The sequence below is a fragment of the Propithecus coquereli genome, unplaced genomic scaffold (assembly GCF_000956105.1).
Source record: "Propithecus coquereli isolate 6110/MARCELLA unplaced genomic scaffold, Pcoq_1.0 Scaffold77, whole genome shotgun sequence".
In the NCBI taxonomy this organism is placed as follows: Eukaryota; Metazoa; Chordata; class Mammalia; order Primates; family Indriidae; genus Propithecus; species Propithecus coquereli.
The window spans coordinates 1,549,173-1,572,042 of record NW_012153840.1 but is presented as its reverse complement, the minus strand read 5'-3'; the positions used below and the strand labels follow the sequence as shown (position 1 = coordinate 1,572,042).

Genomic DNA, 22,870 nt, shown 5'->3' with positions numbered 1-22,870 from the left:
GACTTAAAAATCAAATTCCCCTGACATACATTTTTTTTAATCTGTGCCAAAAATGTGTTTTCAGAGAAAATCTTATTTTCATACTCAGACTTTGTATTGTCACTCATTTGTATAAATGCGCTTCAGTACAGCACGGGCCCTGCTCCCGCGATGCGGAAGTGTCACACAGCACCTGTACAAAAAGACTGGCTAATCCCCTCTTCCTGTTACCTTGACCTCTCCCCCAACTTCCTAACACTTATTAATTTATGAAACTGTTTTTCTCAGCGCAGTTTTGTTTTGTGTGTCCATTGGATTACAAACTTTATTAAAAAATACAAAACACGTCAAATGTGAATGTGATTGTTACTTGGGTGGGGAACGGCTAAGCCTCATCCCACTTTTGGGTCCTTCCCCCAAGTCTGTATATGGGACCTGTTTCCTTTCTGCCTCTCCGTCTTCCCAAGTACCAGTTTACCTTGTACAAAAGAGATTTTTGTCAGGGGTGCTGAATTAACCATTTTTTAGTGTTGTGGTGTAAGTATCTGTGAAACTGCAAGGTCCTGATGGGTTCTTAGGTGGTGTGGAAGGCACTCGGACACTGCAGCTGTGCTTTCTCGCATCCTGCCCCTTCTCCCAGGGTGGAGCAGGCTGGCTCCTTGGGCTCAGTTAACCCTGTTTCTGCTTCCAGATACGAGGATGCCCTGCGGCTGGCTCCATGACAAGCTGTGGACCGGGGTGGGAACAGGGACATGGGGCTGGAGTTGGCGGTCTCCCTCACGGTACCGACGGGGCTGCTACAAACAGGTCTATACTTTTGGTGCAGGAAGATGGTAAGTGTCCCCTCTGAACGAGGGATCACCGCTGCTGGGGGTGAACCGTGGAGAAGGGGCTGAGACAGCATCACTGACAGGAGTGAGGAAGCTGCTCCACCGGCCCTGCCTGCTGTGCTCCCAGCTCCCCAGTGAAGCTTCCAGCTGCCCCTTCCTGTCCCTCAGGGCCCTGGCCTGGTGGTGGAGACTGCACTGATTGAGTGCAAGTGAATGCTCCCAAAAGATGGCACTGACTTGGCCTCAGTCCTCAGACCGGGGTTACTGGTAAAGCAAGTGTGGAGCCATCCTGCTCCCCAGGCCCATCAGAATTGGGCTGGTGGCTTGGGCCTGGCCCTCTCCTCTGTCTACCTTGCTGCTCTGGCTGAAAGGACCCCTGAGCCGGGCCTGGCAGAAGTGGCCAAAGCCATTGTGGCCAGGCTCTCTCTGGGTTGCCTGGCCCCAGTAAGCAGCTGTGACCCCTGCTGGGAGCAGAGGGGGACCTGCACTCCCTGGGGGGAGAGGGGAGGCTGGGTCCTAAAATCGAGCAGGTGAGAAGCCTCTGAGCAGGAGACTGGATGAGATGGGGCACGTGACGCTGTGGTCTCTTGGGCCCAAGTGCCACCCACAGCCCAACTCAGGGCAAAGCAGCCAGCCTGGCTTGAGATAGGTCCTGCGGTTCCAGTCCCATTCGGCAGAAGGGACAGCCTGGCTTTCCCAGGCCAGCCCCTTGGTAGTGTAATGTTTCTGTTGCATCAGCTATAGCTGCCAGCTCCCCACCCACCCCCACAGGGACCTAAAGGCAGCATTAGAAAATAATCAAATTTATTCTCTCTAGGGAATGGGGCCACCCTTCTCAGTTCCAGGATGCCATCCATCTTTAAATAAACAGTCAGGAGAAGGGCTGCCCACTCACTCAGCAGGTGGTGGACATTCAGGAGCTGTTGGGGGGGTCTCTGCCAGTGCGGGCTGGCCCTCGGCCCCGTCCCGAGGGCGGAAGACCAGCTCCCCAGCCTGCAGCACCTGCCCGGCCGGCCACGTGCTGCCCGGCCCGTACTGCTGGTAGAAGTCCGCATCCGTCTGGAACATGACCAGTGCCTGGGCCGTGTGGATTCGCACGTGCTGAGCCAGACTGTTAGCGTCCAGGAACTTGTCCCCACAGGAGTCACAGGCATAGAGGATGTGAGTGTTGGGGTCTGTGGAGGTGGGGGCTGTGGTCAGGGTGGGAAGGACCCTGGGGTCCACCAGCATTCACACCCTGGGTGGCCCCTCTCACCTTCTTCCTGCACTTGCTTCACAGCTTTGCTGATCTCGGCTTTAAGTACTTCCGTCTCGTCGGCTGTCACCGCAGCCCCTACTGGTACCACTGTGGGCACAATCACAGGGCCTAAGGCGAAGGCCACAGCACCTGCCCCACAGCTGCCGCCTAGAGGCAACCTGCCGTGCTTCCCTCTGCTGCCCGCAGCCCGCACCTGTGAGCTGAGTGACAGCCGTGGCTGCCAGGGCCTCAGTGGCCAGCGTGACCATGTCGTCCACAGTGACCACGCTGACCTCACCACCCTCCTCGGGCTCCAGGATCTTGATGCCTGCCTTGCCCTGGTGCACAGTCTTCACGTGGGAACGCAGGTTGTCTACCCGGTTGAAGCCACGACCACACTTGTCACACAGGTAAGGCTTCTCTCCTGGGGGGAGGCAAGGTTCTCTCCTGCCTTTGGGGGAAGGGGCAGCAGGGGTGGGGGTGGGAGGACCTCAATGCCTCCAGCTTGCCCAGCAGCCCTGTCTTTTCCAGCAAGAAGTGCTTTAAGGTAGCCATCAGCACTGCACAGACACCCCTGGTGGCACTGGCACCCCTGGAGGCTCTAAGAAAATGGGGTCGTCCTTTGAAGTGAACTGCCTTCAAAGCCACCTGCAGCAAGTGCCAGCACCCAAGGCTGTGGTCTGGGGGCACCCCCCTCCCCGCTGCGCCCCGACCTGAGAGCAGGGGCTGGGAAGGGACAGGTGCGGGCAGGGGGCACAGGCTCACCCGTGTGAATGATGATGTGCTTGGACAGGTCCCCCACGTTCACAAAGGCCTTGCTGCACACTTGTGTGGGCGGATGTTGTCGTGGTGGCGAATGTGATTTGCCAGCTGGCTGGACTGGACAAATCTGCGGGGCGGCAAGAGAGGGGCTCACACGGAACTGCCCAGGCCTGGGGCCTCCTGCCTCATCTAGACTGGACGGGACCCTGGGGCCAGAGCCTGGGCTTGGGCAGCAGTCTGCCCGGGTCCCGAGCCCCCAGTTTGTTTTCTGCCCCCCTCTCTGCAGAGTGCCTGGAACCCCACAGCACCCTGGGCATGGGCAGGGAAGGGCAGGACCTCTTGCCGCAGCGCTCGCAGACATAGGGCTTCTCCCCGGTGTGCTGGCGCACGTGGGCGATGAGGGAGCTGGCCTGGGTGAAGGCCTTGCCGCACATCACGCACTGGCACGGCTTCTCGCCTGGGGAAGGGGGCAGGAGAAGGCGTTGGCGCCCACTCCCCTCCCCCCGCTCCCGCCCCAGCCCGTGGCAGCGCTGGGCTGACACCCACCAGTGTGGATGCGGACGTGCCGCTGCAGAGCGCCGGGGTCGGCAAACTGCCGCTGGCAGTGGATGCACACGTAGGGCTTCTCCCCGCTGTGGATCCGCAGGTGCCGCTTGAGGTTCCCTGTGGTGAGAACAAGGGCAGGCCTGGCAGGGGGCGCCACCAGGTGGCCGAGGAGCAGGGGTGTGAGGACAGCCAGGGCAGCCCTGGCCCTACCTGAGGTGGTGAACTGCTTCCCGCACTCCCGGCACTTGAGGGGCCCGTCCGCGATGTGGATCTTCAGGTGGGCCTTCAGATTCCCCACCTGTGCCCGGGCAGGAGTCAGCAGCGCCGTTCACACTCAGCCCTGGCCCCTTACCAGCCCTCCCGCCAGGGAATGATCATGCTTAGGTCTCCTGGGGACCCTGGATAGCTCCCTCTCTCCTCGGGCCGTGGACTATTCCAGATCCCAACAGAGAAAGGTAAAACCACCCATAGCCCAGCCTGATTCATCCTGCCCTCCTGGTTGCCTCCGCCGAGCTGCTGGGAGCTGACCCCAGGGAATCACTTTCCTCAGACACAGTGGCTGCTCCCCACTAGGCCTGTGTCCCCTAGGTGCCATCAGGAGGGAGCTTCAGGAGGACAGCTGTGTCTCCCCACCCCACGTGGCATGTGTCAGGGCTGTGGCCACCAGGGGCTCCTGGATGCTGGCTCCAGGAGGGGTCCGCACACCTGGTTGAACTTCTTGTCGCAGTGGGGGCACTTGTGCTCCTTGTCGGTGTCATGGGTCTCCAGGTGGCGCATCTTGGAGGTGGGGTCGGAGAAGGAGCGGCTGCAGTAGTCGCACTGGTAGGGCTTCTCCCCACTGTGCACCAGCTGGTGGCGCTTGAGGTTGCCCGAGGTGGTGAAGAGCTTGCCACAGTCCTCGCAGCGGTAGCGCGCCTCGCCCGAGTGCCGCTTCTTGTGCAAGTTCAGCAGGCTGATGAGCCGGTAGCTCTTGCCACACTCCTCGCAGCCATATGGCTTCAGCGGGCTGCATGGTCAGAGGGCGACAGGGAGAGGAGGGCTCGCAGGGCCCGGGGGCCGAGGCCAGGGGCGAGGGGGCCGGCCCGGGGCAGTACCTATGCGTCTTCTCGTGGGCCTTGCATGCGGCCGGGTCAGAGAAGGCCTTGCTGCACTCCCGACACGAGAAGGGCTTCTCGCCTGTGTGGATGCGGATGTGGCGCTTGAAGTTCCCCGTGTGCGTGAACTCCTTCCCACAGTCCTGCGGGCACAGCAGGGCGGGGTGCGTGAGGGGCTGAGGGGCGCAGGGAGGCCAGGGAGGGGGAGGGCTGGCCCACCACAGCCCGCACCTCGCACTTGTGGATGACGGAGCCGTAGGCCTTGGACTCTGTGCGGTCGCCATAGGTGCCTGAGCGCAGGCTTCGGGCCTCCGCGCCGAGCTCCTGCCCAGAGTCTGTGCCCGCTGACTCTTCATTCTCTTCGGGGGTCTCGCCATTCTCCAGCTGCAGCCCCTCCTCCTTGACCTCGGCAGGCTCTGCGCCCTCCTCCTCCGTCTCTTCTCCCTTCCTGGCTGGCTCCACCTCCATTTCTGAGAAGAGACAGGCAGGCACTGAGGCACTGGGAGGGCAGGAGGGGCCCGCAGAGGACAGAGTGCAGGGCATCTCGCACCTCCACACACGCCTTTTTCTCAGGGGCTCCGGCACCGCCTGGGAGTGACAAGTAAATGATCCCCAGCATTGGCCAGGAAAACACCTGAGGGTCTGAGACCTGGGTATCTGCTACTTGGGGGATACAGGTGTGGGCCCTGTCCCACTCGGGGGTGCTGTGGGCAGCAAGGCACGCCCTGCACGGTGCTCAGAGCTGGGAAGGAGCAGAAGCTCCCAGCTATGTAGGACACTTCTGTGCTAACAGCAACATAGCCAGGACATTCCACCAAGAAACCGATCTCAAGATTCCATAACAAGAGAAGATGAAGTCTGTCCAAAAGCTGAAGTGAATGGTGGCTCTGAGTGGGGTCAGCTGGAGGCAGGAGAAGAGGGAGGTCCGGGTGGGAGCGAGCTGGCCCTGGCTGGGCAGGTACCTTGCTCCGAGCTCTCTGATAACGCAGCCTCTGCTTCTGCGGCAGCCATGCCACTCGTGGGGTCTGGCTTGAGCTCCACAGGCAGCGGCTCCCGGGGGGCGTCGGCCTTCTCTGTCTGCTCTGCACCTGGGGTAGGACGGGGATGTACCGGAGGCTGAGTTGGGACCCTCTGTCTGGGGCCAGATCGCTCTGCTGGACTAGGCCCCTGCTGGTGGCCCAGCACACCCAAGCTCAGGCTGCTGGTGTCTCTGCTCTGGCTGGAACAGAACCCCCCACCCCCGACCCCGCGGAACAGAACAAACAATGCACCTTTCTGGGTAACAAAAAGTGCAGGTGCCTGTGCTACCTCCCCCTGAGGCAGCCCTCACTACCCTGGGCCCAGGCTGCTGGCAGGTGATGGGACAGGTATTCTGGTTTCCTGCTGCCCCCTCCCCCTCCAGGGCAGCCAGCGGGTCCTCAGCATCACAACTCACCGGGGGCTGCACTCTCGGCCTGGCCGCCTCGCTCCTCTTTGAGCTCCCTGCCTGGGCCTGTGGGTGGACTGCTCCCCACTTGGTCCAGCCTGCTCAGCATGGTGGCAGCAGCCTTCTCCTCTTTGGCTCTCTTGTCCCCTCCTGGAGATGGAATAGGACAGACCTGCCATTTCCCATCAAGTGCCCACCACGTGGAGGGGTGAGGTGGCTCAGAACTTGCTAGCTCTTCCACATCTTCCCTGGGGATACATCTAAGTAGTAGTTTGTTAATTCTTCACAAGGCGCCCACTCCATGCCAGGCTGCCCGGGGCACTGGGAACACAGCAGTGATGGTGCCTGCTTCTGCAGGGTGCGCAGAGGAGACAGACTTCACACGTGCATAAGGTCAGTGCTTGGAAGGGAGGGACATGGTCCTTTGAAAGTGCACAACAAGGAATCCAGCCCACAGCGGGTGACTGAGGGCTTTCTGAGGAGGTGAGGGGGGTGCGGGAAGGGCCTGGAGAACAGAGCTGCAGGAGGGTTTGGGAGGAGACCCGCCCATGTGCGAAGGTGCTGAACCAGGCACGGCTCCTGGTCCTCTGCTGGGGCAAGGCAGGAAACGGGCAGGCAGAGGGGCTGTTCTCACACCCGGCCGTGGCTAACCCTCACCATCACCCCAGCATGAGGCAGGGCCAGACTAGGAAACTAAGACCCAGAGAGGCGAGCCAGAGAGCCAGAGGCAGAGCCCCCACCAAAAGCAGAGGTCTCTGGCCACCTGCTCAGCAACGGCCTGCCAATCAGCTTACCTTCCGTGGCCGAGGCCTCCGCATTTCCCCCAGGGCCAGTGGCTGGCTCAGCGAGTGACTTGAGGGCATGGCAGGCCGTGATGATGTCCTGCATCTGGAGGAAGCTGGCCACGGCCAGCACATCATCCACGTTCTCAGGGCTCAGGCTCAGCTTGGCCGTGTACATAAACTCCAGCACCTGCCCCAGGCCTGCCAAGGACGGGACAGCCGTCACAGACCAAACCAGGGCCCGGCACCAGCAGCCTGCCCCACGCCACTCGGCAGCAAGACCCCGGGATTCAGACAAAGCCGAGTGGCAGCCTCCACCCGTGCTGGGGGAGAGGCGGGCAATCTGGGGATTCTCAGCCCAGCCAACAGCCTCTGAAATGAAGTACACCCACTGAGGGTGTGAATGCCAGCCTGTACCAAGGACGGGGGTGTGAACACCTGCCCTGCACACCCTCTACCCAGCCACTGCACTTCACCACTGAAGGACACTCCAACCCCACTGTATCAGCACGGGCTTTCACCGGGGCTCTGCTAACAACTCTATTTGACTGACCCCAAGACCACCCATCTGACCCCTTTGGGTCTCAGTTTCCGCATCTATACCAGCTTGCATGTCCCTCTTGTGGCATGGCACCCCACTCTGGCCTGGAAGCCCAAATCCAGGACCAGGCCTTCCTGACACTACTCCTAGCCCCGCCCTGGCTGTCCCCATCACCAATCATTGCTCCCACTCCTGGTTAGCACTGGGGTAGGGGCTGCAGGACTGACCTAGACATGGGAAGAGGCCAGGGGCCTGCCTACTCTCTGCCCCTCTTGACAAGTTCACTGTGGCCTAGGGCTTATCACTGAGCCCTTCCTGCCAGTCTTTCCCTCCCTGCTCCACTCCCTGTCACACAGGCCTATGGCCTGAGCGCCCCCCATGGGTTCTGGGCCTTAGCAAGCTCGCCCTGGCCCCGAAGGGGTACCTGCCGCGTTACTGATGTCCAGGTGCACCACGTCCTTCTGGTCCACAAAGAGCATCTTGAAGTACTCGCTGCAGGCTGCCAGCACCGCTTTATGGGCCTTAAAGTCAACGCCGTCCACCACAAAGGTGCAGTCACAGAGAAGCCCCAGCTGCCGCTGCTGGTTCAGCTGCTCCAAGACATGCTGGCTGTGCTGGGGAAAGTCCATGGCTGCGGAGACCAAAGGGTCTGTGTTAGCACAGAGACGGTGGGAAATGCGGGTGAGAGGCATTTCTGCCACAAAAGGGCAGGTAACTCCAGACACCCCTGCAAGCCAAGACTGACCAGCAACTCCCTGATTCCTGGGTTTACTGGCCAGGAAAAGTTCCCCAAATCAGAAAGCATCAAGGCACCAATACAAAACAGCCACCTTTCTATCTAGCCAGGTAATGACATTAAAAGGTCAAAAAAGCGAACAAACACAAAGCACCGATTACTGTCATCGTTTCAAAAAAAACAAAAGACATGGTCAGTTTAATATTTTTTTACAAAAGAACACATGACAATCTCAGAATAAAGGACAGATGTTTCCATTGGACACAACCGGCTTTAGGAAAACCTTTCTATTTTGTTCTTGTTTTTCTCATTCTGCCAGACAGGTGAAGACAAGGTGGATGTTTTATCACCCAGCGTTTCAGAACTTGGCCTCCTCCTGCTGCACCCACGGGCTCTGTGCACGTCCCCTCATCCCCCGCCAGAGTGCAGATCTCTCTCTGTTCCGACTCATGGGCTCGGGGCACTGGATAAAACATGGGGGAGTCCTCTGCCTCCAGGAAACCTCTGTCCTGGTGGCTGTCCCTAGAGACACAGTTAACTCTGATCCTGATCCCAAGAGCTGCTGGGCTGGCCACAGTTTCTCTGTCAAGGTCCTCACTTAATGCCTGGAAGTCCCCTGACTGTCTCAAGTGAAAATGCTCAGAAAAATTCCATGGCCTGGTGCCGAAGAGTCATGAACTGCACAAGCCATGACTAAATAAGTATCTAAACCAGCTCCCCCTCCAGAATCAGTCTCAAGATCAGCAATTTTCTAGGGAAAATAAGCAGGCCTTCCTTTCTAGAAAGAACCAATTTTGGAATGTTTCAAAATAAAAGCCAACACCTGCTGTCTGAGAGCATATTATACAGAGCCAACAGGGGCAAGGCTGTCCCACCCAGCCCAGAATCTGGTAAGCGGCGGTGGTTCTCAGCAACTCCGGAACCACGTGTGGACCTCTTCCCTGAGGCCTGGGCGCACACAGAGCTGCTCTGGCTGCTTCTGGGCAGGGGGGAGGAACACTGAGGGCTCTGCGCCCCCAGGTTTCAGCAGCTCCTCCCTGGCTCTGGCTGCTCCCTGTTACATCAGCCTCCTGGGGGTGAGTCACCGCTGCAGCTCAGAGCGCAGTGACCATGTATGGCTGTCGGGCTGGGACGAGCCGCAGTGAAAGCCACGCCCCCTCATGCCAGCACAGGTCAGCCTTGGAGGACGCCAAGTCCAGCCACCCTGTGATGTCTAGAAACTTTTCACAAGCGGGGATATGTATTTGCTGAGCTGGGGGACTGTGGCAGTGGTGACAGGCTGTGAGCCACGGCGTGCCAGCCTCTGAGCGTGGGTTCAGAGTTGCTGCTGAGACCCAGAAACACCCTCTCCCTTCCTCCACACGTGCACAAACAAGCTCCCAGAGCAGCTACTTCGCAGCCCTCTGTTATTTTCACAAATGCCTGTGGCTAGAGCTCTTGAGTGCAAGGGAGGGAGCGGGAGCCAGAGGCCAGCCCTGGTCAAGAGGTAAGGCGCCCCGCGGCCCTGTCTGCTGAGAGGCCCGCTCCAGAGCCGAGCCGAGCCAGCAGCAGCAACACAGAGCTCCCCAGAGCAAAGTGCTACTGACGCGGGCCACACCGCATGATGGCATCTTTCTCTAAGGTCTTCAATCCCTGGAAAAAGCAAGTTCTCATCTGTGACCTGAAGAAATGCAAGGGAGAATCTTGGCTGCAGTGTTTCTGAGCAGCGCAGTCTTCTGGAGGAAAACCAACATCCAGTCCGTGGGTTAAGCACTCACGCCAGGGCACTTGGGCCTGGGACCTGAAGGGTGTGCACGCCAGGCAAGGTATAAAAGAAACCAAGGGCAGGAGCAAGAGCAGGCCCGGGCCAAATCCACCCTCCTCTCTCTGCTGTGGAAAAGGTCATGTGAGCAGACAGGTGTGTGGTGGGCCAGCCCGGCCTCAATCCCCTGTCACCCTGTGCGTCCTCAGGAGCGCCAGGTGAACTATCTCCCAAGTGCAGAAAGGGAGGGAAGACCAGGGCTCCCGTAGGGCAAAATCCTCAGTCAGCTCTGGAATAAGCCCCTTTGGAACTTGCAAGCCTCAAACCCTGCCCTCCCCTTCACCAGGAGCAGCCCTGATATCTGAGCTGGGTGGGACTGTCTCCCAGGCCCTAAAACAACCAGGGGAGCTTCAGCCGAACCCTCACCCTCAGAGCACAGAGTTGTTCCCAGGCCCCCTTGGCTGCAGCCTGCCAAAAGCAGAACCTTCCAGCAGGAAAACAATCTGACTCGCAGGAAGGTAAACTTGGAAGAGACTCCTAGCCAACAGGATGGAGGGGGCCCGGCTCAAAGGCCAGGTGATCGATCTGCCTTGTCTGGAGCCCACGGCTGCCAGGAGCCACAGACCCTGGAGCTTCCAGGAAAAGGACAGCAAAGCAGAGCACAGAGCTCTCCTGGGTGCCCTCACACCCTGAGGCCTTGGGGTCCGGAAGACCAATAAAGGCCAGGGACAGGGTGCATGGTGGCCCAGCACCTCCACCCCCACACTCGGGAGAGCGCAGCTGCGTGCCCACAAGCAACGTCTGCCGCCCGTGCCAACCGCGCTCTTCCGGTGCCAGCTGCCCACCCAGGGGTGGCTCCTCCCACATGTGGGTGTTAGGAGGAGAAACCTGAGGCCTCTAGAATCCTCTGAGGCTGCTCCAACAGAGAAATGCACCTAAAGGACATCTGTTCTAACAAAATCAAAGAAAAAAAAGAGAAAACAGGAGAGAAGATAAATAGGGAGAAGGAAGAAGCGAAGACAGGGAAAGTAAGGGGGGAGGGGAGGACGGGAGCCGGGGAAGGCAGAAAAGCAAAGTGACTGCTCAAGGGCCACCAGCAAAATCCGACCACCCCAGGGACTGAGCGAGCACCCTGTGGGGAGAAGCGGGGTGCCCAGTACTAAATGGTGTCACCCACAGAACTGCATTGTCGCTGTGGACTTTACAGCTGACCCCCCCCCCGCTCCCTGCCATCCTGGCAGGTAGAGCTCGGAGGCGCCAGGCTGGTCCCAGCTCTGCCTCCCCAGCTGGCTGCCTGCCAGGGAGCTCCAACAGCCTCTCTCCCCAAGGCACACTTGCTTGTCACACTCTCAGGGGCCAGATTAAACTAGGCAGCCCCCCACCTCCAAACCTACAAGAAATGCTCTAGAATGATCACCAGCCTGTGTCCTGTTTCCTCTTTTATGTAACCTCAGTGATAGGAGCCCAGCAGGACAGCCAGGCTTGGACAGGTACAGGAAGAGCCGAGAGTGCTGCACATGTCTCAGGAGCACCCCATCCTGGGTGCACGCTAAGGGGTGCTGCCTGGGGAGATTTACCCACGGTAACAGGACCGACAGCCAGCCCACTCCCACCACCACCTGGCATGCTGGCACGGGGGGGGAGATGAAACAGTGCTCCTGCTGGCTCCCCCAGGATGTGGTGCCCTTCACTGAAGCACATGGTGGGGATCCCTCCATCTCTACCTCGTCTTCCTTGACTGTCAACAAACGTGAACACTGGTCAAAGCTACTTCCAAGAAAGACCCTAAAATCTCCGAACCACAGAAAATGCAAACAGAACAAGACCAGGGAGCCCATCAAGCCCAGAGTACTCATTTTAGATGCAGAAAACGAAGCCCCCAAATGGCACATGGCATGCCCAGACACCGAGCTGACTTTCCCACACGAAGTCCTGACTGCCATCAGGCACCTTCCCTGTGACGCCTCCAGTTGCCCAGCTCTTATCCTTGACCTCAGGTGTGAGAGCTGGGATGCTCGCCTGAGGACCAGCAGCCTGGCTGGACACACAGCCCTGGCCCATCTCGCAAGGAATTCACCGGGGAATGAAAGTGAGGTCCTTGACGAGCACCCGCAGTATGAGTCCAGACAGGCACAACTCGGCAAGCGGACAAGGATGGTGTGGGGCCGACAGTTCCTCCCCTCCCTGCCAGTGCCTGCCACACCTTTCCCTTCCGGTGGAACCTCGATGGGCCCAGCGACAACTCTGCCCGCCAGGATGCAGGGACTGCACCAGTTCCAGACCTGGACCTAAAGCAGCCTGAAGATTCCAGCCTGGCTCCTCTGCAATCCAGCTGCCACACTCCCAGGAACCCCAGGCTCCCCCGTTTGAGAGGGTAACACATGGAGAGGCTCTGAGGGGACAGCAACGTGGCAAGGCCACGTAGAGAAGAGCAGAGGTGCCCAGCTGACAGCACCGAGGTTCTGCATGACAGAGACGCTTGCTGGGGCGGCCAGCCCAGCTGCCAGCTGCACGCTGTCACATGAACAGCTTCAACCAACACCCTGGGGAGCAAACAAATGCCCAGTCAACCCACAAAACTGTGAGAAATACAGAATCGCGTGTGGCTTAAGCCACTGAATTCTGGGGTGTTTGCTAACAGCTAGAGAGAACTGAGACAGATGGCGAAACCATACAGCAAAGGGAATGATTAACCAAAGACTCGGGATGATGGGGGAGGGCAGTCAGGGTCTTCTGAGGTACTGGGAGCATTCTACTTCTTCTCGGGGTGCACCTGGACTTACTATTTAGACTAAACGTGTACGTTTCATATACTCTGGTATGGAGACAGTCCAAAATTTAACAAAATTTTTAATAAGTAAAAAGTGACGTAGAGGTGTCAGACTCAATCCGGTCATGGTGTGGAGCGTATGTGCAAAGACAGGGTCATTTCCAGCCATGCTCCCAGCTACTCTCCCCAGGGCTGTCCTGAGGCCTGTGGCCCGGGACAGCAGCATGCGGCTCTTTTCAGCTCCGGTTTGTTGGAGCTAGAAGAGCCGTGAAGGCTCATGTGGGCGCGATTCAGAAGGGCTGGCCGCAGAAAACACAATCCATCGCGTCTGTCCTTCAGTTCGAAAGCATGCTGGCTGTGTAGGAAAGGTTTCTCCTCGGGCTGTGAAATCCACTCTGCTCAACTCAACAGCTCCCCCAGTAACAACGAAATGGCACTTACAGTCTTTCAACATGCCAAGCCACACAGCTCCAGGCCTGACACGGACAGGTCACCTAACAACTAAGAACGGGACCACCCCAGCACCAAGTCCACATCGCCGCCTTCGAGACGCGGGGATTCAGGAGGCAGATCGACACTGTGGACCTGACTCCAGCTTCCGCCACCTACGGGCCAGCGATCTCCAGCACCGCTGCTCCACTGCAGATGGGGCTGAGGTACAACTTCCCAGATTTGTTACAGGATTAAATATTCATTTGCATTCAGATCAATAAAAATAAAATAAATAATGTATGTGAAGGCCCTGTACAGCGCTGGGCATGTGGTTAAATATGCAAAAAACTACTGTCGTTAGGAAGTGCAGATGTAGATTACAGGGTTTCTTTTTTAGGCCAAAGACCTTATCAGATGATTTCTACACACCATTTTATACTGGGTACCTAGAGTGCATTCAAAAACTATTTGGTGACTTGACCTTGTTAAGAAGTTGTAATCATAACCCATTATTCCTCCTAAATGCAATCTGGAAAAATGCCAGAGCACAATTAGCATGAAGAGCAGGAGGGCGGAAGGGGGGGGCACTGAGCAAAAAGCCACTCAGAGCGATTTTCTGCATCGGGGCGGCACTTTGTATCGAACAACTGTTCCCTTAAGCCCCAAGGGTGCTCCCGGGTGAAGGCTGGAGCGCCTGCCCAGGGCACTAAGTGGCCCACAGAGCAAAGCTCCATGTTACAGTCAAATGGGCACCTGTCAAACGTGAAATATTACCCAGGTTATTAGCAAGCACTAAGCTGCAGGCAGGGTTTCCAAACTGCCACACAGAGGGAAGCCACTAAGCTGAGAAAACAACTGGCCCCCCACTAGGCACAGGCCCTGGCTCCTGGGACATACTGCGCCGAGCCCTGGGCCTCCAGGTGAGCACAGCCATCCCCTGTCTGGGTATCTTGAGGAACCTGAGGGCAGGTGAGAGATCACTATGTGGCTTCCAGTTGCTCAGCGTTCCTGATTTTCTGGAAATACAGGCGGCTCAACATACATGAATAAATCAGGCCCAGACGGCAGTTCACACCAGGCCAGCCTGTGAGCGTGAAACCTGCCGGACCCCACCACCCACACCGCTTTGAGAACCTGTCCCTTTGACTGCAACATGGCGGAGGAGCAAAGATCAAAGAGACCAGCCCTGCTGTCACTTTCTCCTTGCCCAGCAAACACTCTTCTCGTGTTAAGGTTGCATTTCTCAAACTTTTACAAGCAATTTCCCCTCGGATAAACATACGAATCTGACTTAGCTCCTGATACCCCAGATTCTGGTACTTCCTCCCCCACTGGACAGTGCTCACTCCAACCTTGGAAATCACTGCTGTCCTCTACACAGTCCTACCAGCCAAGGGTCAGTAGTGTTTTCTGATGTTTGTATTATTAAAAAACATTTTTTAAAATCTAAAACAGTCTAAATATAAAATTAAAGTATGATACTGACTTTGCTTTTCAAACCATACTACTGCCATCATCTCTAAGATTTAGGCATGCTTCTGAGAGGGGGCAGCACCCCCTTGCCTGGCCCCTGAAGGACCCCACTGTTCTACGCCCGCGCCTGAGCAGGAAGGCTTGCGGGCCCTGCTGGAAGAGCTGTCCAGGGTCCCAGGCAGCCCAGGCTAGTTTAGGGTCCATTATGCTAGTACTTGTTCCAGGGGCTCTTAAGGCTCAACACACGGTAAATTCAGGGACTTCCTACCAAAAAGACATAATCAGAACATGCACACACAGGACTGGGCAGTGTCTGACGATCCCCCAACTCCCCCCACACCAACCACAAACACTCCCCTAGTGTCTAGGCAGCAGCACACTGACACTGAAATGACACAGTATGTCACCTCCTCTCTCCTACCAGTTTAATAAACTCACTGCCAGGTGGGACTACTGCTTATTTTTTCCCCGCAGCTGCTTATAGCACCTCACCCAGGACCTTGCTCTCAAGTGGTTACAGAGCGAGTTGTGGAACAGGCCTAGCAGGGAGCACAGGTCCCTGGCCTTTTTTGAATATGACTAACTCAATGTCAAAATATTCCGTAGACACTTATGAAATAACAGTCGTACTTTTGGTGCTTGTTAACTGAAAAAATAATAGATGAAAGCCACTATGAAAAAATGAATTTCCATTCTATTAATCACAACAGGATCCATATGCATTTGAGAAATAATTCTATGTATATGGCTGAGAAATTTCCCCAATATAGAGAAAACTCAGTGGGGTGACAGACACAGCAGCACAGCTACTCACAATTATCGCATTGCCCTCTAGGGGTGCTCAGCCTAGAAATTAGGAGTTATTAATAGGTACAGAGAAAAGACTAATGAACTTCACAAACATCTAATGAGCGCCTACCCTGGCCTGTCTTAGGTACTTACTGTGTTACAGCTTTGAGCCTAGTGGGGAAGTCCGGCAATAAATCGCTGTGAGATACGATGGCAGATATTACACTAAGTGCTGTGGAGCCATGAGAGCAAGCTGAGCGGGTAGAGAGAGAGAGGCTATTTAATATTTAAGAAAGGAGTGGCCGGGCGCGGTGGCTCACACCTGTAATCCTAGCACTCTGGGAGGCTGAGGCGGGTGGTTCGCTCAAGGTCAGGAGTTCGTGACCAAGCCTGAGCAAGAACGAGACCCCGTCTCTACTAAAAAATAGAAAGAAATGATCTGGACAACCAAAAATATATATATAGAAAAAATTAGCCGGGCATGGTGGCGCATGCCTGTAGTCCCAGGTACTTGGGAGGCTGAGGCAGAAGGATGGCTTGAGCCCAGGAGTTTGAGGTTGCTGTGAGCTAGGATGACGCCACGGCACTCACTCTAGCCTGGGCAACAAAGCGAGACTCTGTCTCAAAAAAAAAAAAGAAAGGAGTCAAGGAAGACCTCTGAGGAGGTGGCATTTGAGCAAAGACCTGAATGAGGTACGAGAGTGAGCCATGCCACTATAAGCCCAGGGACCACTACAGACACTAGGAAGAGCAGATGCAAAGGCCCTGAGATGGGCATGACCTTGGCAAAGGGGGCCGGTGTGTCTGCAGAGGAGCAGGTGAGCGGGAGAATGAACAGTGGGGCTGGCAGCAGCAGGGGCCAAGATCACTAGGGTCTTGGGGGCATGTTAGACTGTAGAGCTTCTTCTAAGTACACTGGATGCCTTGGGAGAGCTGAGAGCGGAAGAGTGACACTTCTAAAGGACCATCTTGACTGCAGTGCAAAGAGACTGCAAGGAGGCAAGAGTGGGGACAGGAACACCCGTTACGGTACTGCAGCAAGAGATGGTGGTGGCCTAACCAAGGTGGTGCAATAAAGGTGAGACGTGGTCAGTTTGCAGGTATGTGTGGCCAAGCCAACACAAGTAGCTGATCGAGGAGAGGGTTGCGAGACAAAGAAAGGAGTCAGGGATGATGCTAAAATTTTTTGGCTTCAGAGACTGGCCCCATCGTGGGGCCATTTAGTGGGGTGAGAAATCACAGTGGCAGAATCAGGGTTGCATTCTGGCCAATAACCTCGAGATGCTGGCTTGTAGACATGGTGATTAAAGGCACAATACCGAATGAGGCATCTGTGGGAGTGGATATTGGACAAAGAGGACATGAGACCAGTGGACTCAGAATCCCAGCTCCAGCACTTGCAGCGTGACCTCAGACAGGTTTCTCTGAGTTTTAGATTGCTCACCCAGAAATTAGGAAAACCACCATAAACATGACGATTGTGAGGATTAAAAAGTAAACAGCATGTAGTAAGTATTGCCCAAATATTGGCAAAAGTAGAATTAGATATTACTTCTCTAACACAGGTCTAACAGGTCATCGTTAAAACAAAAGGGAAAATGATGAATAACTAAAACAAAAACAGGGCTGGGTGTAGTGGCTCACACTTGTAATCCTAGCTAGCACTTTAAGGGGCCAAGGCAGGAGGATTGCTTGAGTCCAGGGGTTCAAGAGCAGCATGGGCAACATAGTGAGACCCTGTCTCTACAAAAAATGTTAAAAATTAGTCAGGCGTGGTGCACCCATCTGTAGTCCCAGTTACTTGGGAGGCTGAGGCAGGAGGATCGCTTGAGCCCAGGAGTTTGAGGTTGCTGTGAGCTACGATGATGCCACTGTACCGTAGCTTGGGTGACAGAGCAAGACTCTATCTTAAAAAAACAAAAACAAAACCTGATTATCCCAAGTGAACTCCCTTTACCAGAGAAGCACAGGGTTCTTCTCCAACAACAGCAGGAGGTCCAAGCCTTGGGAAGGCAGTTGGTAGAAGCTAAAGGAGCCACAGCCTGGTCCAGTGTGACAAAAAAGCACACAAGTGTTGTTTCTACCTGGCTTTAAGCTTCTGCTCTCAGGCTTTTGTTATTGTGCAACTTAGGGCAGAAAGCTGGGAAGGGAACCCACTCGAGTTCAATATGGATGGATTCGGGGGTCCAATCTCTATATCTGGTGGGCTGAGGAGTTAGTGTAGTGGACGTTTACTTCAAAGTCAACTGCAGAGCACTACCTAGTGCCAGGTGCCCTGCTGGGAGCTGGCGGCTCCACAGGGAATAAGGCCAGGTGTGAGCCCCACCCTCGGGGACCTTCACCAGGGAAGACAATCTGATGAGTGCTGAAAGGGTACCACCCTTTCTAAAAGGACACACAAAGGCAAGAACAACGTCAGGCAGAAGACGGCAAAGTGGTGAAGTGTTGGGGGACTGGGCGGAGGGGGAGGGCATGCCTCGGTACCACAGAGGAAGGAGTGAGTGGAGAGGTGGTGCGGGGGGAGCTGGAGGGCCAGGCTGGGGCCAGGGACCACCACACCAGGACTTAGTGACATCCTGCACAGTTGGAGCCATGCCAGGGTTTGAAAGGGGGAGAGCAGAAGCAGAAAAACGAGTTAGGAAGTTCCACTGCGTTGGACCCTTAGGATGGGGAAAAATGGGCCAATGTCACCCCCAGGTGGCCCCGGGAGGGTTTAGCTGGTGCCCAGAATCCAACACACACTTACATGGATCTTTCTGAGCAGGCTGTACACGTGCCCTCCCACTAACTACGAAATCCTCTGAAAGTTTTTCATGCCTCCTCTTGGAGGAGCTCAAGGGCCCTTAACAACATTTTGCACTGACCCTTCCTAGTGGAAGCTGGGCCAGTCTGTTTGTCCAAAACCACAAACCCAGGCTGAGAATTTATGTCTCTTACTTACATTTAAAAGAAAATATCCACATCTCTGAAGGGTATAGGTGAAACTGGAAACAGAAAGCCCCCCAAAGGAGCTGGGGAAGGACTTTCACTACACATCCTTTCTATATTTCTTTTTTTTTTTTTGTCACTTGTAAATATTATCTATTAAAAAATTAAAACTGAGAAAATTAAAAAAGGAAGGAAGAAAGGAAAGAAGGAAGGAGGGAAGAAGGGAGAGAAGAAAGGAAGGGAGAAAGGAAGGAAGGAGGAAATAAATGCCCACCAAGTCAGAGATCTAAGTCCTTTGTTTCTACCATATAATCTTTAAGACATTTTCTACAAGACCTGGTGACTAGAAACTCCTCAAAGGAAAAAATTTCTCATGAGGGAAATGGAAAATTGCGGTAATTTGCACAGAGAATATATCACTCAGGAAAAGATTATGAACACGAATTTCTTAAGGGGCCGCCCCCAGCACAGCAGTTGGTGTTCTCGTTTTCAGACACAGATGAAGCCCTCACACGCTGTCTCCCGGGGAGGCCACCGCACAGCTCCGCACCCACTCGCCAGGAGCCTACTAGCTCCCTGGACCCAGTTAAAAATTCCTGCCTTGGAATCCGGCCAAAGCTAGTTAAGCACCCCAGGCAGGAGTACTGCGATCTCAGCACCTCAATTTCCTGTCTGTAAAATGGAGATGATGAAAGTTCACCTCTCATAAAGCTGCTGTTGGCCATCATCATTCTTATTACCACAGAAAAATCCATGCCAGCAATGCTGGTAAATTACAGGGAAAAAAAGGAGCCTCTTGCTCTAATCCTTGTCCTGTCTTCTAAAAATGGACATAAAAATCACGTCAGTAATCCAGGGACCCATCACAGATGAAGTTTCAACCTGAAAAACAAAACCAGGAAAAGGCCCACACACTGCAATGTTTACGCCACTCCTCTGTAACCAGAACAAAAGGCATAAATGCTTAATACTTGATGGCAAATGCCATCTTCTTTCAACAAAGGACACAGTGACTTTGGAGGACCAAAGAGGCTTTCATTAGGAAAGAAGACAGAACATGACAATTCCAAAGGAAGGAGTAGTTGTCTGGTGATACTACTGAAGATCAATCCAAAAGAAAAAGGTAGCTTAAATACAAATTGGAAATGGAGGTCACTGGACTTCAACGTAGCACAGGCTCTTCACGTGTGACTGTTTCTAGGTGTGTATCCTAATTAGGATTAGGTGACTGCTAAGGTCCCTTCTAGTGTTGGGATTTAACAAATGTTGAATAAATGAATGGATGATTTCATTAATGAGACTGCTAGATTATAAATGCATGCACTCAAAGTATAAAACATCCAGAGTGAGTGGCAATAAAAATGAGATATTGGCCAGGTGAGGTGGCTCACACCTGTAATCCCAGCTCTTTGGGAGGCCAGAAGTTTGAAACCAGCCTGGGCAACATAGTGAGACCTCATTTCTACAAAAAATTTTTTAAAAAGTCAGCTGTGCATTGTGGCATGTGCCAGCTACTCTGGAGGCTGAGGTGGAGGATCACTTAAGCCCAGGAATTTAAGGTTGCAGCGAGCTATGATTGTGCCACTGCACTCCAGCCTGGGTGACAGAGTGAGACCCTGTCCTCCCCTCACCCCCCAAAAATGAGAGAGATTTACCTAGCATTTGGCAGACCTTTTTTTTTTTTTTTTTTTTTGAGACAGTCTCACTCTTTTGCCCGGGCTAGAGTGAGTGCCGTAGCATCATCCTAGCTCACAGCAACCTCAAACTCCTGGGCTCAAGCGATCCTCCTGCCTCAGCCTCCCGAGTAGCTGGGACTACAGGCATGCGCCACCATGCCCGGCTAATTTTTTTTTTCCTATATATTTTTAGTTGTCCAATTAATTTCCTTCTAATTTTAGTAGAGACGGGGTCTCACTCTTGCTCAGGCTGGTTTCCAACTCCTGAGCTCAAACAATCCGCCCGCCTCGGCCTCCCAGAGAGCTAGGATTACAGGCGTGAGCCACCGCACCCGGCCGGCAGATCTTTTTTTCATTTAAACTTTCCCTATAGTATTATCTTTAAGATTTCTAACTATGAACATATAGGACAACAAACATCAACTATGAAATATGTATGGCAGAAATCAACATCAAATTTTACATTTACTGTAACAAATAGGATTAAACTAAGTTAAGATTTTATGAAACTTCATTGGAAAAAACTAAATGAGTCAGAGGCTATTTTAGAAGAATATTCTGGGGATCTCAAAACCTTAAATGAGGCTTGGATAAAAAGTAGTCAAGAACTAAACGTCTCAATTTCCAGTAATTTTTAAACACTGCTGGGCTCCTCCAATCCAGATGCTGAAGTGCTGCTCTCCAGCACGAGGTTTTAGACAGCAGCCTTGTGAGGATTAGGAGAGGCTCAGGGCCCCAGCATTTCTCCTTCAACAAACAGAGCTGCTGACCTCCGGCCCCTCAAATCCCCAGCACCTGTAGCAGCAGTGAATCAGCAAAGCGGCTAGGAAGCTGAGCCTTGAAACGGATGACTTGCAGCCCTGGCAGTTTTTCAGCCAGCCACTTTGAAGTGTGAGCTTCTGAGAGCAACTTGGAAACCACCCCCAAATGCTGCCTGGCTCCTGGTCCTAGGACAGGAAGCCTGGGCGGGCGGGGGCGAGGCGGAGATGGAGACAGAGCTAGCAGGGGCCTAGTGGGGACAGGCTGTTTAAGGTGGGGGTAGGGGGGCAAGGTAGAGGTAAATGAGGGGTGACTGCTAATGGGTGTGGGGCTTCTTTGTGGGGTAGCAAAACTGTTCTGAAATTAGATAGTGGTGATGGCTGCACAACTCTGTGAATATACTGAAAGCCATCGAATCGTACACTTTAAATGGGTGAATTGTATGGTATATGAATTATATCTCAATTAAGCTATTCTTAAAAATTAATCAACAAGTCAAAGATAGTGGGGCACAATGGCTCACGCCTGTTATCCCAGCAATTCAGGAGGCTGAGGTGGAAGGATCACTTAAACCCAGGAGTTTGAGACCAGCCTGGGCAATACAGTGAAACCTCATCTCTAAAAAAATGAAAAAAAAATTAGCTGGGTGTGGTGGCACGCACCTGTAGTCCCAGCTACTCAGGAGACTGAGGTGGGAGTATCGCTCGAGGCCAGGAGTTGGAGGCTGCAGTACACTATGATTGTACCTGTGAATAGCCACTGCGCTCCAGCCGACCCCATCTATAAAAATAAAATTAAAAATAAAAATCCAGAAGTGAACATTACTAAGTCTTAGTTCTAATATGAAGAATTTGCTGATGGCTAGATGAAATACAAAATCAAAACTATGAAACATCTCAATTTTGGAAGCATGGCACACCTGGTACCTTGGCCAACTCTCTCACTGCAAATAGCTATGAATGCTGAAGAAAAGTTTTAAGACATCTTTTAAAATGTATCAAAGAACTGACAGGTCAGTAAGCAATACTAAGAGGTCAAAAGAAAACTAAGCAAGGGCTGGAATCTAGACAGCCAGTGGAGCTTCCAAGTTGGGTATCAAGGGCATTTTTGCAGAACTGAGCAAGCTTGAGCCCCCCACCCCCATCCCTCACAGGACCTCAGCGGAGAGAAGACTACACAGAAAACTGCCTATATCCAACCTCGGTGCTCAATGGAGCAGGGAAAATCTTCCCTGAGAACGTGGAACCATTAGCTGGCCTCCAAATGGGCTGCAGCCCAAATTCTCACATTATAAAAGATACACTTCTGGAGGATGAAAAGTGATCCCAGAAGGAAAGTGAGTAAATTTACACAAACACTGAACTAATGACATCTTGGTCAAGTTTAAAAAGAACTAAAATACACACCTGTAGAATAAAAGTGGAGGAGGGAGTGATAGGAATTAAAGTGTTCTAAGGTTGTTCACTGAGTAAAGTATAAAGACACTGACTAAATTTAGACTGTGACAAGTTACGTAAATTGAAAGTTTTACCATGTTCATGGATCAGAAGACTCAATATCATGAAAATGTCAACTCTATCCAAACTGATATATAATAAACTCAAAGTAATTCTAATAAAACATCCAATAATTTTTATGGCATCTGACAAGCATGATCTAAAACAAAGATGGAAGAGCAAAGGGCCAAGGCATTACCAGACACCAAGAGTTGTTCTAAAATCAGAGTAATTCAGTCAGTGTTGTATTTGCACAGAGACAGAGAACAAATGCTAAAGAGCCCATAAATAGACCAACACATTTGTGGACACTAGATATATGCTTATGGTTACTGGTGACATTACAGATCCACATGAAAAGAGTATATGTTTTTAACAAATGGTACTGGGACAATTTGGTACGCTTATAAAAAAAGAAAAAGAAGTCAGGCATGGTGGCTCACACCTGTAATCCTAGTAGTTTGGGAGGCCAAGGTGGGAGGATTGTTTGAGGCCAGGAGTTGAAGGCGGCAGTGAGATATGATGAAGCCACTGGTCTGTAGCCCCCTGTCTCACACCACACACAAAAATAATTATAAATCGATTAAAGACCTCAAGGTAAAAGCAAAACAATAAAATGTTTGGAAGACTATATATAGGGGAATATCTTTATAAACTTGAAAAGCAGGGAGGAAGTTCTGAAAAAGAAACAAAGTGCTAGCCATAAAAGAAAAAAATTGATAAATTACATTAAAATTAAGAATTTCTATTCATTAAAAAAAACACAAACCCCGTAGTGAAAAAACAAGCCACAAACTGGAAGTGGACAGTTACAACATATATAACTGACAAAGGATCAGTATCCAAAATAAGAAAAAAAAAAAGCTACAGGCC

The 22,870-nt window shown here is 53.2% G+C and overlaps 2 protein-coding genes across 2 annotated transcripts in view; both read right to left on the bottom strand.

Moving 5' to 3' along the window:
• Positions 1 to 1,544, bottom strand: part of LOC105824867 (zinc finger and BTB domain-containing protein 17-like) — a 6,301-nt gene extending 4,757 nt beyond the window's left edge. The window contains exons 1-2 of the mRNA XM_012662478.1: positions 1,418 to 1,544; positions 1,161 to 1,300 (exon numbers count right to left, since the gene is read on the bottom strand). Of these exons, the coding sequence (XP_012517932.1) occupies positions 1,161 to 1,300; positions 1,418 to 1,544 (267 nt within the window). The remainder of the gene's footprint in view (positions 1 to 1,160; positions 1,301 to 1,417) is intronic.
• A 52-nt stretch (positions 1,545 to 1,596) lies between these two features.
• ZBTB17 (zinc finger and BTB domain containing 17) overlaps positions 1,597 to 22,870 on the bottom strand; it is a 29,952-nt gene continuing 8,678 nt past the window's right edge. The window contains 15 exon segments of the mRNA XM_012662574.1: positions 1,597 to 1,984; positions 2,065 to 2,154; positions 2,261 to 2,470; positions 2,812 to 2,871; positions 2,874 to 2,935; positions 3,145 to 3,265; positions 3,355 to 3,471; positions 3,565 to 3,652; positions 4,060 to 4,360; positions 4,449 to 4,591; positions 4,680 to 4,918; positions 5,411 to 5,536; positions 5,884 to 6,024; positions 6,669 to 6,857; positions 7,622 to 7,828. Coding sequence (XP_012518028.1) covers positions 1,701 to 1,984; positions 2,065 to 2,154; positions 2,261 to 2,470; positions 2,812 to 2,871; positions 2,874 to 2,935; positions 3,145 to 3,265; positions 3,355 to 3,471; positions 3,565 to 3,652; positions 4,060 to 4,360; positions 4,449 to 4,591; positions 4,680 to 4,918; positions 5,411 to 5,536; positions 5,884 to 6,024; positions 6,669 to 6,857; positions 7,622 to 7,828 — 2,378 coding nt within the window. The 3' untranslated portion in view covers positions 1,597 to 1,700.